The sequence below is a fragment of the Piliocolobus tephrosceles genome, chromosome 1 (genome assembly GCF_002776525.5).
Source record: "Piliocolobus tephrosceles isolate RC106 chromosome 1, ASM277652v3, whole genome shotgun sequence".
NCBI classification, from domain to species: domain Eukaryota; kingdom Metazoa; phylum Chordata; class Mammalia; order Primates; family Cercopithecidae; genus Piliocolobus; species Piliocolobus tephrosceles.
Window position 1 is genome coordinate 26731005 of NC_045434.1, and position 20670 is coordinate 26751674.

A 20670-nucleotide genomic window follows, 5' to 3' on the forward strand; every position below is an offset into this window, starting at 1 on the left:
AAGGCAGAGACTGGAGTGATGTAGCTAAAAGCCAAGAAGCACCAAGGATTGCTGGGACCCACCAAAAACTAGAAAGAGACAGGAGAAGATTCTTTTCCAGAGCCTTCAGAGAGAACATGGGCCTGATGATACCTTGATTTTGGCCTTCCACCCTCCAGAGCTATGACAGAATAAATTTCTGTTGTTTTAAGCCATCCGGTTTATGGTAATTTGTTATGGCACCCCAGGAAATTAATAGGATAGGGTTTTAAACCTTTGCCTGACAACACCACGAAAAAACCTGACTGAAATACACAAAACAAAGATTTTCACAATAGTGGACACCAGACAATGAAGGACAGTAATCCTTGAGAGATAAGAAATAAATGAGATAGACCTATGTTTGCCCTAGAATATTGCCTTGAGAGAGCTTCCAGGTCACAACACAGTGAAGGAGAATCCAGGCAGAACCTGATAGTATCCCTGAGTTAAGGAGATGAGGCCAAGAATCCAGAGATGCCAAGGAGTTCACAGAAAAGAGTATTGAAGAAGAAAGAACTGAGCAGAGAGAAACTCTGGAGTTCTAACAGAGGCCTCTCTCAAATATTGAGTATTGATGGGAGCATAGGAATTTAAGTGAGGCTGGGACAAAACAAAATGAGAGGAGTAGAAGAACAAAGCTGAAAATAATGCCTGCTTCTACCAAACATACTGGCAACCTCATAATTCATGCATTAGTGGGTAGAGTCCTCAGAAGGGTCTTGCCTCTGTAGTGGGAAATAACCAGCTTTATACTAAATGCTGCCTCTGTCCAGACTAATAAATTATAAGAGTAAGATCCAAGAGGATAAAACTGTTTCCAAGTAATTTAACTATGTTCCCAAACAAAACTCAAAGATATTTTTAGGAATAAAAAATCCACCTACAGCAATGTAAATCTCGCTGTCTTGCTTTTTTTTTTTTTTTTTTCTTTTTTGAGACGGAGTTTTGCTCTTGTTGCCCAGGCTGGAGTGCAATGACGCGATCTTGGCTCACTGCAACCTCCACCTCCCAGGTTCAAGCAATTCTCCTGCCTCAGCCTCCCGAGTAGCTGGGATTACAGGCATCCACCACCACTCCTGGCTAATTTTGTATTTTTTAGTAGAGACAGTGTTTCACCATGTTGGTCAGGCTGGTTTCGAACTTCTGACCTCAGGTGATCTGCCTGCCTTGGCCTCCCAAAGTGCTGGGATTACAGGCATGAGCCACTGCGCCTGACCCTGTCTTGCTTCTAATCAAAGATTATCAGTCATACAAGAAGCAGGGAATATAACTCACAAGGAAGAGAAAAATGAACCAACTGCAACTGTCCAAGAATTGACCTAGAGTTTAATTATAAAAACAGAACATTATACGTTATATAACTGTATTCCAGATCTTCTAACAGTTAAGTAGAGACATGGGAGGTATCACAAAAAACATTCAAACTTCTATCACTGAAAACTACAATGCTTGAGACTGTAAACTAGATGAAATTAACAGCAGTTTAGAAATAGGAGAAAAAAAGATTAGTGAAACTGAAGACATAATCACAGAAACTATCCAAAATTAAACACACAGAAAAACATGGAAAAAATGTAGAGTTTCAGAGAACTGTAGAACAACTTCAAGTGGCCTAATACATGTTTACCTGAAGTACCTGAAAAAATAGTAACAGAAACATTTCCAAATTTAGTGAAGATTATAAACCCAGAGTTTCAATAAGCTCCCTAAACTCCAAAAACAAGAAACAGAAAGAAAATTACACCAAGGCCCGTCATAATAAACTGCTCAAAATGAATGACAGAGAGACAATCTTAAAAGCAGTCCAAGAAAAAGAGACCTTATATTGATATATAGACAAAGATAGCATGACAGCAGACTTCTCATCAAAAACAGCGCAAACAAGGCAACAATGGAGCAACATCCTTATAGTATTAAAAAAGGTTGTCAACCTAGAGTTCTAAACCCAGTGAAAACATTTCAAAAAGATAAAAATATTTTAAAAATAAGACTTTTTTAGACATACAAAAGGTAACTAACCACTGGTAAATATGTCCTAAAAGAAACATTACAGGAAATTGCTCAGGCCAAAAGAAAATGACACCAGACAGAAATATGGATCTATGCAAAGGAATAACATCAATGGAAATGGTAACTCTACAAGTAAATATATAAGATTATTTTCTTAGTAAATATATATTTAAAATAAAATTGATTATTTATATAAAATGATAATGTGTTATAAGGTTTTTTGTTTGTTTTTGGCTTTTTTTTTTGAGATGGAGTCTCACTCTGTCACCTGACTGGAGTGAAATGGTGCGATCTTGGCTCACTGCAACCTCTGCCTCCCAGGTTCAAGTGATTGTCTTGCCTCAGCCTCCTGAGTAGCTGGGGACTACAGGTGTGTGCCACCACACCCAGCTAATTTTTGTTTTTTGGTGGAGACAGGGTTTCCCTATGTTGCCTAGGCTGGTCTCAAACTCTGGACCTCAAGTGATCTGCCTACCTGGGCCTCCTAGAATGCTGGGATTACAGGTGTGAGCCACCACACCTGGCCTTGTGATAGGGTTTGTAACATATGTATAAGTATAATAAATGTTAGTATGAGCATAGAGGTGGGAGAGGGAAGAAGTGATTGTAACACTAAGCAAGAAATGACAAAAAATATTTGACGGCAGACTTAACTTATGATAAGTTAAACATGTATCACTTGTAGGTAATTATGATTAAAGATGTATGATATAAGCCTTAAAGCAATCAATAAAATAACAAAAGACTTATAGCTAAGCTAACAATGGAAATAAAATAGAATTTTAAAAAGTCTCAAATTCATACGAAGGCAGACAAGAAGGAAAAAGGAGGAAAAAGACACATACACACATGCAAAGCCAATCTAAATGCTATTCATAAAAAACACACTTAATATAGACATAAATATATTAAAAAAATAGACAAATATATCCCATAACATTAGTCACAAGAGGAAGTAGATTAACATAAGAAAAGGTAGATTTTACCAGCTATGATGAAGATCACTTCATATTGATAACAAGGACAATTCATCAATAGTACATCTACATCCTACATCTTTATGTCCCCAAGAATAGAGAGCTTCAAAAATACATGTGGTGAAAACTGGTAGAAGTGTAGAAGCAATAAATAAATCACAATTAGAGATTTCAATATTACTCTCTCAATAATAGAAAAAGTACAGGAAAACATCAACACATGTAAAGACTTGAACATCAATTATTTGGGGAAAAAAGACCTCCCTTCTAAATAACCCATGGGTCAAAAAAGAAACCAAAAGAGAAACTGGAAAGTATTTAAACTGAATGAAAATGAAAACAGGACATATGAAAATCTGTGGGGTGCCATCAAAGAAGTGCTTAATAGGAAAGTTTTAGCACTAAATATCTGTACTTGAGAAGAAAGATCTTGAATAAATGACCTCAGCTTCCATCTAAAAAAAACCAAAAAACAAAAAAACAAAAACATAAGAGCACATTAAACCAAAGTAAGCTGAAGAAAAAAAATTATAAAGATCAAAGTAGAAATCAATGGAATAAAAAATTGGTAGGCCTAAAAGCATCTGATATCAAAATTTTCTATAAGCTATGGTAATGAAGACACCGTGCTACTGGCATCAAAACACACAAAAGTGATGGACAGAACAAAACAGAAACCCAAAAATAGGCATGGCACATATGGACAAATGGTTCTGACAAAGATATAAATCAATTCAGTAGATAAAAGATAGTGTTCTCAAAAGTAGTACTTACATAATTAGTTATTCATATGCAAAAAGAATGAAAAACTTTGATCCATTCCTCACCCCATATACAAAAATTAACTCAAAATGTATTATAGGCTTAACTAAACTCTGAGACTATACAACTTCTAGAAGAAAACATATGACAAAATAATTGTAACTTTAGTTAGGAAAGGATTTCTTAGATACAATACCAAAACCATGATCGAAAAAACACTAAGTTGGAATTCATAAAAATGTAAAATTCTGCTCTTAAAAAGATACTGTAGGAGAATGAAAATTTTTGCAAATCATGTATCTGATAAATGCTTATATCCAAAACATGTAAAGAATATATATCTAAAACAATCCAATTTAATAATAAGGCAAAAATTATGAAGGCACACTTCAACAAACAGAGATAGCAGATAAGCACATCAAGAGATGCTCAACATAATCAGTCACTACAGAAATTCAAATCAAAACCACATACATTCATGGTGAGAATACAAAAATGACTATTATAGAAAAACATCTGGCAGTTTCTTACAAAGTTAAACATACGCCTATCATATGACTCAGCCATTCCATCATTAGGTATTTAACTAAGAGAGAAGAAAGTGTATGTCCATACAAAGACTTGTAGACAAATGTTCACAGCAGCATTAAAATTGCCAAAAACTGGAAATATTCTAAATGATCATCAACAGGTGAATACAAAGAACTACTATTTAATAACAAAAGGAATAAACTATTGATAAATGCAATAATATGAATGAATCTTTAATTATGCTGAGTAAAAGACAAAAACACATACATACTACATGATTTCGTTTATATAAAACTCTAGAAAACGCAAACTAGCCTAAAGTGACAGAAAGCAGATCAATGATGACTTGGGATTGAGGAAGAAGGGAGAAGGAACAAGGAAAGGGAGAGATTACAAAGATGCATGAGGAAATTTTGGGAGCGATGGATATGTACTTTATCTTGATTATGGTCACCATTTCATGGGTATTTACATATGTTAAAATTTATCAAATTATATACTTTAAAATTATACAATTTATTATCTATCAGTTATACCTCAACAAAGCTGTTAAGAGTATACAATATCTGCATAAATAAAATATTTGGTTAGAAACAGAGCTTAAACTTTTGCATGTTAAAAAAGTCAAATTAGGTCTTCGAAACTTTTACATGAAAACAATTGCTTTCTTGAGATCTGATGCATTTTGGAGTACATGCTAACATAGATAATACCTATTATTTTCTAGCATATTTTAAAATGAACTTTTGAAAATCTGACATTTTCTCCAACAGGCTGAACTAAATTACTTGGCTTCAAATATTTAAAAAACTCAGTGTAGTTAAAATTGCTAATAATCTTCACAGGACGAAAATATTTTGGGAGTTAACAAGTATTTCCATATACAAAGTCAGTCAAACACCAATGAACTACATGAATCATCAGTCAAGTAGAAACCAGGAATTAAATTCACACTTAAAAGTCCCATGTCATTATCACTAACCACCATTAAGAGTTTACATCTTATCAGTAACCAAAAAACCATACTATTGAAGTTTTAAATCTCTTAATAAAGCTAGAGACAAGGAATTCTTTTCTATTAAACAAGAGAAATATTTTAAAATTTTTATATCAATTTCCTAGGAAAGCAATAAAATAATTCACTTTATAAAACAAGTAAGTTAGGGTTGAAGAGACAAAGATTGTTATTGAAAAGGTCACACACTAGATTAAAAAACCCTTTCTTAGGAAATAAATAATAAGTACACAAACATTTAGGAACTAAATGGGGAAAAATAGTAGAGTGAAATTTAAAACATTACCCATGCTAAAGACAGACGAATTTGTAGCATATTAACATTTATAGAACTTTCAGTTATTCTCACATTAGCTTTACAGGTATGATAAAAAGTGAACAAAAGAAATGTATTTAGAGTAAGTACTTTGTTGCCTCCCTCATTGCTTAGGAATTCATACCTCGTAATAGCTGTTCCTGTTTTACCACAAGCCCCTGGTACTTTTTAAAGGTTTTTTCATAATCCTTTCTCAAGGTTTGATTTTCAGGGTCTTCATCAAGTAAACAACTTGTTAAGGATCATCCATACTCACTGAAGCAAAAAAAAAATCTACTGATAAATTCTATGAACAACGGCACTATTAGATTTTATATGCAACTTTATCCAGTTATTTTTCTCACCAAACGTTTAACTAAAATGTTCTCTGTATAATAATTGTGCTGTAACAGCACTTCTTCTCTACGTGCTCATGGATTCCCTAGGAGTCCTTAGGTGAACAAACTTTTCTTTATGTAGCCCACAGCTAACATCATACAGATGCTTGAACTTCACCAAATACTTGAATTCCCAGAAACTGTATGTGAGTATTTTATGTAGGTGCACAAGTCTATAACTTTCAACAGATTATCAAGTGGGTCCACGAACCAAAAAAATTACTGCCTCAGAGAATGATTTAGTTACTAAGAACACTGGATTTTACTTCAGACAGACGCCCAGAATATTCAAAGGATATAGATTAAATCTAAAGCTTTTGTAGCAGCCTTTTCAGACTAGAGATGCCAAGAAAGAACTAGCCCAAACTTAAAGGTAAACAAATTTTAAAAATCACATCTTTTGGTCCCAAATCGTCCCCTGGACACCTTGCAAAAATAATCAGTTATTTCAGCATATGAGTCAAGCATATGACCCCAGAATATGAGTCAATGCAGCTGACCTTGTTGAATACCACTTGAATCAAAATACAAAGAAATTTAGGACATAATAAAATAGTAACATGTCAGGAGAAATGACCAGAATTCTGATGTAATTTTTATATCCCTTCAATTACCATAATCTATTGAGTCTAAGACACATTTTCCTCACATCTTAACATCTCCAAAACTGGATGTGTCTTATAATCCATGATGTGTCATAGTTTAACTGAAAGCATATGTTCCTCTCCTAGCAGTTAAACAATAGTGAATCTTAAAATTAATGATGTCTGATATAGAAATACAGTATGTCCTAAGATATCAGCTCTTGTCACCAAACAATCACAAAATGCAAATTCATGATTGCTAAAGAGTTCCACCAGTGGTTCCCTCCATACTTCTCCAGTTTAAATAAATTTTAGGTATCACTGAAGCATTCAGGAGACTTGGGACTCCAGAACTGATGTAGTCTCTAGGATTCTTGGGTTGTCGATGTAGTTGAGTCACTGTCAATCTAGATGCCAGAAGTTTATGATATGCATAGGAAATTTATAAGCCTGAAAAGATTTTAATTAAGAAAAGTCAAAGCTTGTGTGTGGTGTGGATTTTATAGCATCTTGGAATTCCATGTGACAATAATAAAAGTCTGAGAGATTTTGTACACAATAACCTGAGCTAACCTATTACAACACAGATTAAACTGAAGCCTCAGGGTTTCCGGAGGCCAAAATTAATATAAAAGTAAGGTCCACTTTTGCACAGAGTTAAAAACGTATGATATACTGCACAACAGGAATAAAGTTTTCACTTTTTAAAAGACACAATAGCCGGGCACAGTGGCTCACGCCTGTAATCCTAGCACTTTGGGAGGCTGAGGCGGGCGGATCACGAGGTCAGGAGATTGAGACCATCCTGGCGAACACGGTGAAACCCTGTCTCTACTGAAAATACAAAAAAATTAGCCAGGCATGGTGACGGGCACCTGTAGTCCCAGCTTCTAGGGAGGCTAAGGCAGCTGAATGGCGTGAACCCGGGAGGCGGAGCTTGCAGTTAGCGGAGATGGCGCCACTGCACTCCAGCCTGGGCTACAGAGCCAGACTCCGTCTCCAAAAAAAAAAAAAAAAAGACACAATAAACACTTGATTCAAAGGAAAGTTACCAGCATGCCTAGTTAATCTGCAAAACACATCATGTTTGAACAGATATGAATAAACCAGGGGCCTCTGATCCAGAAGCATTAAGTTGTAGAGGCTAAAATATGATAAATATCTTCAAATATGAGAAGAATTATGATGTTGAAGAGAATATCCTTATTCCATATTGCTTTAGTATGCAATACTAGAACCAATGGATAGAAGTTATTGGGACTTCAGTGCACTAAGCAAAAGACTATTATAATAAACAGAATGCTAAACCACAGAATGGGTGAAATAAATAAGCATTGACATTGTTAAAGAAGAGCCTATGTAATGCCATTTGCCAGGGAAGTTGCAGAAAAGATTTTTATATTTGCAAGATAGGTTAAAACAGATACCTAAGTTTTCTTTCACAGGTTCTATCATTCTATAGGCCTTTCAAATTTTTATTTATTAACAACAGTATTTTTGTAGTTTCCTAGAAAAATAGAACCTTTAACTAGGTTCATCACCAAATTTACACCCATTCTAATCAAAGTCACCTTAGTACTCACATAGAAGTACATAAGCAGCAGCGGTGAGCTAGGCTTCAACTAACCAAAGGATCGTAGTGGATGTAATGATGTAATCCTTTAGAGGCTCACCTACTAAGTTACCCGACACAACTACTACCTGCTTCTTCTACCTCATTAACTAATAAAGGTTGTTAAGAGACAAAAAGTGAATGTCAAACTGTATTCATTTTGATAGTTTCAATCTACTTCTTAACCTTCAATAACACATTCCTGCATTGTTTCCAAGTAATGCAATTAACAATTTTAAAAAAGAAAAGAACAAAACCATCCCACCCATTCAAAACTTACAGCAAAAGGCAACAGAGGGTTCAAATGCCACTCTAAAAGGATATCAGCTTTCTTCTTCTTTGAAAGTTCTTCTTGCCAAAGCTCGTGTCTTTTTAACTCATGATCAATAATATTCATACACAGAGCTCCAATTTTATAGTGAGTAATAAGTCCATGAAACTGAGAAAAGCTTTAAAGAAGACATTTTAATATATATTTAAAAGAATATATTTTGTGGGTACAGGAAATTTGTTTTTGGTGATTAGTGGTACAAACCATGTAGAAAATAAATTTGATATACATATTTTAAAAGATATATCAATAATACACTAGGAAGACTTGAGATTATAAAATTATTTCAAATATATCACACTACCCTTACCTAACATACAGTTATTTTTGAGAAGTTAGAAGGTAGACATTTTTTGTAACTAACCACCATATTAACTACTCAGATACTCACAACAGATTTTTAGATTATTGTCTAACAAAACTAATAATGTATCAATACTAGACATACATTTTATTTATTGTGTAAAACTGACATCAATTAGTAAAGTACTAGTAATTAGGTTTTACATGTTTTCTAGACAATTCATTCATCCAAGTATTTAGTCAATAAATAATTATTTGCTAATACTAGCACATTTTTAGAACAGAAGCAGCAATTCTCTAGGAATTGGCTAGAACTTTTCATAACATCTTAATAAACATCTTTCTCAAGGATATATGTGTATAAATAATAAATATGAATACATAATAGGTATGTGTTTGCACATACATGTGTATATATAACAATAACATTTACTGAGCACTTACTGTGGGTCAGGCCTTATTCTAAGCATTTTAATTTTTAATTCATTTAATCCGAAAAACTATCCAAAGAGGGTGTGACTATTACTATCCAAATTTTACTCATAAGGAAACTGAAGCATGAGTGAATATAGACTAAATGAAAGACAGAATAACAGATAGCAAGACAGAAAATGGGAAACAGGAATAAGAATTCAGCAGTACAGCATAGGCAGACACACAGAGAAACTGAGAGAACGAGTGACCTACAAATTGAATCAATGACACAGACCAACAGCAACAGAGATACAGTAGTCATTTGATTGAATAATTTTTATACTTACCTGGAAAAGCAAAAAAAGATGTAAATTATGTTTGTAGCTAACTCGACACTTTGCTTCCAGTCTTCTCTCAGGACCCTTGCTAATGCACCAAGGGCAGTTTCTAAAGAAAAAGGAGAGGTACCGAAATGATCATTCTCCTTGCTCTGGTATAAAGGGTGATTGGTTTTAAATGTCTAGTTATTAATAAATAACAAAGCTAAGATAGAACTGGGACAAAAAGTAGTATGCTTCTTTCTAATATGGACAGTTACTTTTAAAACTAAAATGTAACTTTACTTAAAGATACATAACATGCTACTTCAAGTATATACTGTACACAGAAGTGATCAAATATGATCTAGATAAAGTGACATGTTATGGTAACAATAAAAAAATTAAAAATCCTTTCACTTTTAAATTTAATAATCTTAAATTAAGAACTGCAATCTTAATTTGTAAGATTAAGAACTGTACTCTTACTACTGCTGTACTGATTTTTTTCTTTTTAATATCTGATTTAATGTATTTGGTAATATGAAAAAAACTTGAATAAGTCTAGAAAAAAATGAGCAGTTTAGTAGACTAACACTAGTTTCATTAAAGCAAATTAAAAACCAAATAAAATCTATACACAGAAAAATAAATTTAATTTCAGTATCACACTGAATTTATGCTAATAGCCGCAAATAAAACAAAAAGCTTTCACAAAATTAACTTTCAGGTAGGTTAATAAGCATTTCTGCTAAAATTTTCTCTTCAGGAAATGAAAATTATAAATTAATGACACTAGTTTCAAATTGGGTTGGTACATGGCATACTAATTCTTAAAATAAGTAAAACAAAATAAAATATCTGTATATTAAAATATAAAAATCGTAATTCCACTGTTTTTAATACTCAGGATTTACAATAGTACTTTATGGACTGCATTATGGGTATTTATTATGGTAATGAAAATGTTCCATATTTGAGCTTTCTGGCTATTCGGACTATGAACAAAAATTAATTGTATTAGTTATGAATCCACATAGTGACAAATTTTTTAGCAAATTAAAAATCATCCTACGATAGCATTTCACAATATTATTCACATTCACAATGCAGAGAATTGGAATAGTATATGCTTTGAAAAAAATTATTTTGGAGTCATGTAAATAGGTTGGCAATGCATATTAACATGCAAAGCCTCCCAAAAGTCCTATTTAATAAAGAATCTGGTATAGCTTTGTTCAATCTAGTAATTCCCAAAGGTATTCGACCATTAAAATCCAGAGAAAACAGTATTTCTTAAAATACTAGCCTATACAGAACTGTTCTATAATGTCATAAATTTAGGCATAGGTTTAGTGACCTATTTGCAAAATTTTATTTCATTTTTCTCCTTTAAAACAGAATACAGAAACATCTCAATAAAAATATAGTTACAGGAGTTGTACACAGTTTACCAAGAAATAGCTAAAAGAAAATATAGTTTACAAGAGGTTAAAAGACAATCCAAAATTAATTTCTACATTGAATGCAATCACAATCAAAATCCCATTATGACTTTTCACAGAATATGATGAAGTAATCTCAAAATATATAAGACAAATGTGTAAGACCAGTAAAGCCAATTCTTAGGGAAAGAAAGCAATTTGGAACATTTTTTCCCACATATTCTAAAGTTCAAGTCAAAATAAAAAACAACACAACAATAGTGTGGTATCAGTATGTAAATAATCAAACAAACCAATGGAACAGAAGGAGAGGGAACACTAAAACAATTCTATGAAAATATGGAACAGTACCTGCCACAGAATAAGTTTTCAAGAATTATCTATTTCATAAAAGAATGCCAAGCATATAGCAGAAAAGGCATTTGAAATACTTATTTGAAAATACTGATTGAGAAAACTATTGATTTGAATTATTTTATCCAGGTATTTGGCAACAACCAGAAAGGCATTCTCTCTCATGTAATGCAAACCAGATAATAAACACATCTTTCCTATTTTGTTTTTGGCAAATGTATAATCAGAAAACTATGGATTTAAAATGATTCTATAGGTAGGGCATGCAGTAGCTCATGCCTGTAATCCCAGCACTTTGGAAAGTGGAGGCAGGTAGATCACCTGAGGTCGAGAGTTTCAGATCAGCCTGACCAATATGGTGAAACCCTGTCTCTACTAAACACACACACACACACACACACACACAAACACACACCCACTAGCTGGGCATGGTGGCACACGCCTGTAATCCCAGCTACTCAGGAGGCTGAGGCGGGAGAATCCCATGAACCCGGGAGGCGGAGGTTGCAGTGAGCTGAAGGTCGCAGTGAGCAGAGATCGTGCCACTGCACTCCAGCCTGGGCAACAGAGGGAGACCTTGTCTCAAAAACAAAAACAAAACAACAAAACAAAACAAAACAAAAATGATTCTATAGTGGTGTTACTGAGAAAAGGGTGTTAAAAACATTCTGTCTCCTTGTCTTGTTACTACCAAGTACTTCCCGTGAAAGGAAAGCAAATACTTGATGTGAAATTCAATCTCAATGAAACTGCAAAGATTAATAGCTTTCCCTGTGCTACTGAGAAAAAACGAATACTGGAACTTTAATAAAACATGATATATATATTTATGCAAATGTCTGTAGTTTGATCTTATATCCTAATTGAAACAATAAAAAAGTGTCCCAGAGTAGGAGAAAAGGTATAGTACCATTAATGCTTAATTTTCCTTGTTTACATTAAATGGTTTGTGAATTCTCCAGAGAATATTTAAATGCTATGCTCTCAATTTAAGAAATCTGAGTAGAAAGAAATAAAGAGCTGGAAAATATATGCAGTCTTAAGTTTTGTATAAATAATTGTAACTTATTCCTCTATTATAATTAAACATGTTTTATGGTAATCACCATTTAATAGTAGTTCTTCCAAGTTATCAGGATTTCGAGCAAGCTGCAGGATCAAAGCAGAACCCCGAACCTTGTCAGGGATATCTTCATATAATAACTCAATATATTCATCCATGTCATTAATGTTAGCAACTTCATCAATCTGAAACAAAGGAAGAGGCAGAAAGTACTCATCAACAATGCTCAACAGATCCACTGTCAAAGAAATAATATTTTGTAATCAATACAGATATAACAACACAGAAATTTCCAAAGAACTCATAGCAGCTATCTTTTTGGATAGGGAAATTTTAGATCTTTAGACCTAGGACTCTAATACAAAACCCCATGATAAAATGAGATGTATATAAACTTTAAAAATTGTTTATCAATATAAAGTATCTTAAATGTAATAAAAAATATTTGTATCTACTATAGTAGATTAAACAATATTTCAAAACATATTACAATTAGAATATGGAAACATTTTTGCCCATCATTTATCAAAATTAATTGTTTAGAAAGCACAACCAGCCACAGGTACGGCGGCTCACAGCTACAATCCCAGCACTTTGGGAGACTGAGGCGGGCAGATCACCAGGTCAGGAATTCGAGACCAGCCTGACCAACATGGTGAAGCCCCATCTCTACTAAAAATACAAAACTTAGCTGGGTGTGGTGGCACGCGCCTGTAATCCCAGCTACTCAGGAGGCTGAGGCAGGAAAATCGCTTGAACCCGGGAGGCAGAAGTTGTGGTGAGCCGAGATCACACACACAAAAAAAGCAGAACCAATACTTTTTGTCTTTTTCAATTAAATAATGATTTTCTACCTTTCTCAGGTACCTGAGTTCAGTCATTTTCAAAAAATACCACATGTGCTTAATGTGATTGTGTGTATTACTGATGGAAAAAGGCAATATCTTATAATTCAGTCCTCTATTAGATCAGAATGCATGCAGTCTTACCTCCATTCCTTCAAAAGGAGGTGGATCTTTAGGCTTGCTTGATTTTTCTTTTTTCTCTGTAAAAAGATTTTTTTTTTTACTAAGGAGAATTAGGTTTTTAGGGTTTCTAGGTAATTTTTATTTTCAGCAGCTGAGTTTAATTCTAGCTAAACTGGGGGTATTAAAACCAGTTTATGAAATAATCTCTTTTCAATGTATAAAAATGCTCATATATAATCAATTTGATCAAATGAGGATATCAACGAGAGTATAAATTAATAAAATCTATAACTAATCACCAGCTTCCTCCTTGGTTAACTTTTTGGGTATGGTACAGTCAGACTTGCCAACAAGAAGCAAAATAGTCTGTTCTAAGTATCCTCTCTTTCCCTTCCTAATTCAAATTTAAGGTAGGAATAGGAAAATCAATAAGGCAAAGAAAAAAGTATGACTTGAGTAATATAAAAACTAAAATGAAAATTAACAAAGCAGAAAGAAATAAAAATTGGTAAATTTAAAACCTGAGATACAGAATAGTTGTTAACTGGTTCTTTTTTAATAAGTAAAATTAAGATCATAAATTAAAAGGCAAATATTTATTACTTGTATTAATTAAATCTCCACTTATTCCCAAATAAAGAGTTATCCAAAGGTGTTGAACACAAGTTTGAGCCATTCGTTTATATTGAATTATCTAATTAATGGCATAATTTCATTTTTTAACAAAAAAACTATCAAATACTTTATTGATCTGGATCATAAGTCTAAGTAATGTATGTACATTAAAGTAAGTTAGAATGTTATCAAAATTTTTGATTCCATAATTAGCAAATAAATATATGATAGAATTAGTCATTATTTTCAGAAGACAGCACCCATTCTATATAAGATCATACATTCTCAACAGCTTAATTCTGCTTCAAACAGATAATTTACTAAGACAGTGGTTTTAATTATGCAAAAAAAAAATCACTGAATGTAATGAATTACATAAGCAAGTATTATTATCTTGTTTCAATTGCTTTTAAGATAAGATTTCTGGCTTTGGAATACTGCTTGCCAAGTAAAAGAGTTTTAACAAAGAAAACCAGTAGTGTAAAAAAAAAAAAGCGTATATTTAATATACACTTCCTAAAGCATTTCCTATGTCTTCAATTATTAATAATACCCTACCCAGATAGAGAAAATATTGATTTGAATTATTTTATCCACGTATGATGACATGAACATTTTTTCATATTCCTCTAATTTCTGGGGAGCAAGGTAAAACCACTGATTTGCCCTGAAAACACAGTGAAAGAGTTTTTACTGGTTCAAAGATACTTTATTCTAAATGGCTTCAGAATTATATTAATTTGGCACTAGGAAAGATCAACTTTAACTATACTGTACAACCTACAATAAGTAGACACAGATATTAAAAGACTACCAGATTTGCTTTTCTCCTGGGATTTATTGGACTATGTGATCTCTCATCATTTACAGACATCTTAACAAGAATATTCTATTAACAAAATACTTAATACACATTTTCCTTGATAATATTTTCCTTATCTACATAGTACTTAACTGAATGTCAGGTATGTGATTAGAAGCAATCACGTTCAAAATGTCTATTTTTGCTTTTTTTTTTGAGACGGAGTCTCACTCTGTTGCCAGGATGGAGGGCAGTGGCATGGTCTTGACTCACTGCAACCTCTGCCTCCTGGGTTCAAGCGATTCTCCTGCCTCAGCCTCCTGAGTAGCTGAGGTCACAAGCATGCACCACTACACCCAATTATTTTTGCATTTTTACTAGAGATGGGGTTTCACCATGTTGGCCAGGATGGTCTCGATCTCTTGACCTCGTGATCTGTTCACCTCAGCCTCCCCAAGTGCTGAGATTACAGGCGTGAGCCACCACACCCAGCCCTTTTTGCTTTTAAATAAATTTACAACCATTTAATTTATTCAACAAATATATGTTGACTAAATCTATGTTAGATACTGTATTCACAGCTAATAAAAGTATATATTAAGTACAAGGCATTTTATTTGCTGTGTATGAAGAGAGACAAATTTGAAAAAATTCCAAACAAAGTTTTTTTTTTTTTTTCCTACTTAGTTCTAATCAAAACTTCAGCACTGATATATTATTTTAAGAGCACCAGCAGGGCACAGTGCCTCATGCCTATAATCAAAGCACTTTGGGAAGCCAAGGCAGGAGGATTGCTTGAACCCAGGAGTTTGAGACTAGCCTAGGCAACATAACGAGACTCCCGTCTCTACAAAAAATGTAAAAAATTAGCCAGGTGTGGTTACAATTTAGTGGTGAACTCATAAAGGGATACCCCTCGTGGGCATCTGCCTGTGGCTCGGTAATCTCTTGACATTTCAGAGGCCCGGAGATGAAACCAAGTGGCTGCCTGGCTTCTTTAAGCCAGGGGCTGTCTCTGCTGCCTCCCTTGCCAGCAAGGCATTGCCGACCTTCACATAAGCTTGCTTGGAGTAGAGAAACAGTTTCTGAATCTGAAAGACTTCTCCGGTAAGTATTCCCAAGTGCAATCGACATCCCTTTTGCCTTCTCCTGATCTGTTGGCCTCCTTAAAGGTCTTGTTGTCTTTTCAGAGGTCCTGTTGACGCTTCCTAATCTGTAAAAAGGGCCCTGTTTAAGGGGGATTTTCCCAATTGGAAGGAGAATAAAGGGCAATGTTTGGGGGGAGTACTCCTGGATGATTTGGTTTCAGTTATGAAACCTGGTTTTAGAGTTCTGACTTATCGGGGTCTCATGTCTGTTCTTATCTTGTCCTGTTTGTGTGTGGAGAACCCAGAAGGAAACATTAGCAGAAGTTCAGTGGGCCTAACAAGTAGAAAGGGGGGGTCTGTTTTATCTGTTTTGCTAGGTTAAAACTTGGATACTGAGCCAAGTAACTGGTGTTTGTCTTTGTTATGTGTATATTGTAATTTTCTCTCGGTCGATACAGGAAATGCTAACTTGACCCCTCCTACCTCAAGCAGCCCCTTGGATTCTATCTTGCAAAACTGGGCAGCTTTCACCTATGAACCCATGAAAACAAAGAAAATGGTTTTCTTTCATAATCAGCAAGCAGGGTGATCAAAGCTCTGCTCTTTTGGAAGCCACAGTTTAAGAGAATCCAGGAACCCAACAAGGGGGCAACAGGGTAGTAAGAACCGTTTACCAGTCAGGTTCCTGATCTCTCTGTGTGGAATCTGGTTGAGCAAAAGGTAAAAAAATCAGTTTCCTGCAAGGTTTTGATTAATAAGAGAAAAAGATGTGTATGACTAGTCTTGGGAAATACTGACTCTGGTGTACTTTTTGGTTTATTAATATTCATATTGTTCCCTTTCTTTCCAGAAATAATCTTTTCTTTGTCTTTCTGTGTTCTTCATAAAGAGAAGGTACTAACTGAGGGTTCCTCTCATCTTGTTTTATGTCCTTGAAAACTTGACCTGTGACCGAGTGGGAGCTCTATAAAATAGAACAATTGCTTTACACTATATACTCTGGTTTCAATAATTACTTCATTTTGCTCTTCTTCCACATTGGCTACTTTCTTGGAGAACACAGGTCACAGAGGCATTTTCTATTGCCCTGACATAATTTTCTGCTTTTATGGGTAGCTTCGAGGCTAGTGACCTGAGCTCACACAGACCCACATCTAAGCTTTCTTTAGCCTTAAGGCCCAACCAGCAATCCGTTTTACTGTCATTTTAGCCATTATAGATGATAACAAGCAAGGAATTGAATATTATGCTTTTTTCATATTAGTTTGCATTTCCTTATGCGTCCAGTGAACTAACTCCCCAGAAGTTGTATCCATCTCCAAATTCACTGTAACTTTTACCTTTAGTAATTGGGCACAGCCCAGCTGCAGTTCCAGGCCATGGATGACCACATGGTCACCCAGGAATCAAAGGTTCCTTATCCTCCACCTTTTTATTTTATAGATTAATATCATCAGCTCCCTGAGGAAACTATACTGAAATGGCTTATGAGAGTAACTAATTTGGGAGCAGTGTCTTTGGTTTTAAATGCTGCAGAGTGAAAGAACGTGTTTGGACTGGTATGGTACCCACTGCTCACAATTAAACAATTGCAAATGATTATACATGAACCAGACAAACAGGACATTATTAGTGAGAAAAGAGTTAGTCTAATGAATTGGATAAAAGCCACTGTAAGGTCTCTTTATCCTAAGAAAGGGGACCATCCGACTCTACCTATAACTGCCAAGTGGAGTACCCCAGATGAAGCAGCTAATGTGGTTTGTATGCAAGCCATATGGGACTGGCATTATGATGACAGGGATATTCACCCCTTGAATATGCCCATTACCCAGGTCATGGTCAGCTTCTCCTCATGGGTCTTACAGATGCCAACAGAAAATATTAGGTTCGTTAACAAGGTAATGGTGAAGGGTAGAGGGGAGGGTCAAAGGATGCATCCCAGGAAGATGGGAAGTTTTAAACAGTTATTAAGAAATATGATGAATGAAGAAAACATTGATAGGAGTAAAACTAAGAGGAAAAGAAAAGGGGAGAGTCAGGGGACTCATCCCAGCAGAATGAAAATCTTTAGACAGTTATTAAGAAATTGAATGAATAAAATGGAAATTGATGGCATTCAAACAAAGGCCTTAATTGCTGGTTCCCCCAATATTAAAGAGTACCAAATCAGTTTTCTGTACTTACCCCAATTGGAGACATTTTTTAAAAAATCAGAAGACAAAGATCAGAATGAGGAAACTGACCAACAATTGCCTGGGGTGATGTTGAGGTGATTAATCAACACAAAGATTGACTAAAAAGCCTTGGTCCCTTAGCTAAACCCTCTGCTGGGAACCCAAATCTCTCTTCACAGGAGAGAGCAAAATGGTCTCGGAGTGAAGAGAAATTGCCAGGACCAGAACATAAAATTAAGGGTGGACAGGATTATCAAAGTTGAAATGTTTATATAGGCTTTTTGTAAGTAATTGTGTATTCTTTACCTAAATGTCTTATGAAAATGGATATTGTATCTGACTAGGGGATGTTTTCTCTACCTAGTACTATAAAACTGAAGGCATGCAAATCTGCCCTTCAAGCTATAATTAACTGGACATATTACAATGGGAACCAATAAGATTGCCTAAGCCCACAGAATATAGAATAGAAGCTGGAGTGCTGGTAGGAACAAATTCTCCACTTGATAGCCTTTTGTGGAATGCTTACTGAGGCTTATAGCAAAAGTCTGTGAACACATCCCAATGATGACTGCTGTGACTCTGGACTAGAGAATTTCAACTTAAGAGGCATTTACTGCCTTGTTACAGGACATTAACTGAAGACATCCTATGATGGAAGGACATAACATGATCATGACATCTGAAATACCCATGCTATTTGGGGCAATGTCAGAAACAGTCTAACTGGGGACAGCAGCGCCCAGAAGAATTCCATAATAAAATGGAGATACTTTGTATATGATCATGCTACTTGAGAAATTCAAAGAGGAGATACTCATGAGCAGGGAGCCTCTTTTTCCCCAGGATTGACTCTGAAACTGTGTGAGAAGCTGCAGGATTCTACGCTGCCCATTAAACAGCTCTTACCTGACTGACAAAGAGCTGCCTGGTTTATGAAAGGCAATTCCAAGGTGAACAGACAACATCCTGTTTGGAAGTCGGCTACTCTGACTGAAGAGGAGTCAAGAAAACTATTTTTTTCTTTTGAGCTATTTATAGCTTATGACAAGTAAAGTATATCTTTATGAGCTAAATTTGCCTTTCTACCTGAGTTCTCACAAATGTGGAAACTTCATAAGTATTATTTTATGGCAATATAGTTATTTGCATAAGTTCAATAAGAATCTGCTTTCTTTTGTAGCAGGACACAATTGCAGATGCTAGTTACTTTACGAAGGCTTTGACTGGATTGGCATATTTTCAGATATGACTAAACTGCTTTGAGGAATTGATGTTGACTTTATAGAGCCAATAAAAGCCCCTCAGAAAGACTAGCCTTCTACCTTGTCTCTGTAGTTTCTTTTTAGGGTTCCTCACCTGTGTTAAGTAAAAAATGTTACTTTCAACAGATCCAGAAACCTCAAGTTATTTTGGGACCTCCACAAGAAATGAGCTCACCCAATTCATACAGGTGTCTGCAGGCATGGATAAATCTTTGGTTTAGCTAACCTTGAGGCTTTCAAAAAGTCTAAACTAAGATTCCTTATGGAAAAGTTCCTGCAAAGTCAACTTAAAAGAGCCTATATGACCAATCAAAATTCTTGCCATACTTTATGCAAATAGGCCAAGTATAATAATACTTATTTTGGAAATAAATTGGTCCTACTATAATTTGTCTTTGGTAGAAATGGCATACTAGAGATAAAAATTTTGTTTCAAAAGAAATGATAGTATACCTGTTACTAGATTCTAGCCTTGTCTATTATTTTTGGGTTTTTATTGTTTTCTACAATTTGAACTAAACCTGAATTCTTTCCTGGCTACAAGTCTTCAAACTAACATTTTCAAAATTTTCTTCCATTTTTCTGACTTGAACTCTGTTCCAGACAGAAATATAGTTATAACTAAGCATTAGTTAGGCTGCACTTTGGCTCATTTCCTTGCTGCTAAAGTCACATAGCACTACATACTGACCATCTACATCCCCATTGTTCTTACAGACAGGATCTCTGACGTTAAGAATCATAAGGATTTTGCTTAAGGATCATTTAAAATGTTTTTCAGACCCTGAGTTGCAGTGAAACAGCTGACGCCAACCAGTCGGAAGACCCTCATAGAGGAAAGAAATCAGCATGAGAATACAGCTTCTTCATCATCCTGTCCCATTACTTCACCTTACACTCTTTGATCAATCAACAATCTCCACACTTCAGCCCAATCCAAAATCCTTAAAAACTCTAGCCCCAAACTTCTCAGGGAGATGGATTTGAGGTTTTCTCTCATCTCCTAGTTTGGTGACCCCCAGATTAAACCTTTTTCTTGCTGCTGATGCCAAAAAAAAAAGGAAACAAAGAAAAAAAAATTCATGAAAGTTGTATCTGTTGGATAGTCTAAGGCATATGATATATATTTTAACACTTACATAATCCATCCAAATGACAAACAAATATAAAAAAGAAGCTTATAAAGTATCAGTCTAGTTGGTGCAGTGAAAAATAGGTTTTCTGCCCCAAATTCTCTCCTTTTATTATTCTAGAATCAATATGACAGACATTTCCTTTTTTATTCTTACTTCAGTATATGTGTACATACACAAAACATGAAAA

At 34.7% G+C, this 20670-nt stretch overlaps 1 protein-coding gene across 1 annotated transcript in view; it reads right to left on the reverse strand.

The window, feature by feature from the left end:
• The window catches only part of KIFAP3 (kinesin associated protein 3), a 54943-nt gene that overhangs the window by 9645 nt on the left and 24628 nt on the right, over window positions 1-20670 (reverse strand). Inside the window, exons 4-8 of the mRNA XM_026448412.2 lie at window positions 13422-13477; window positions 12476-12617; window positions 9601-9700; window positions 8530-8654; window positions 5757-5855 (exon numbers count right to left, since the gene is read on the reverse strand). Coding sequence (XP_026304197.1) covers window positions 5757-5855; window positions 8530-8654; window positions 9601-9700; window positions 12476-12617; window positions 13422-13477 — 522 coding nt within the window. The remainder of the gene's footprint in view (window positions 1-5756; window positions 5856-8529; window positions 8655-9600; window positions 9701-12475; window positions 12618-13421; window positions 13478-20670) is intronic.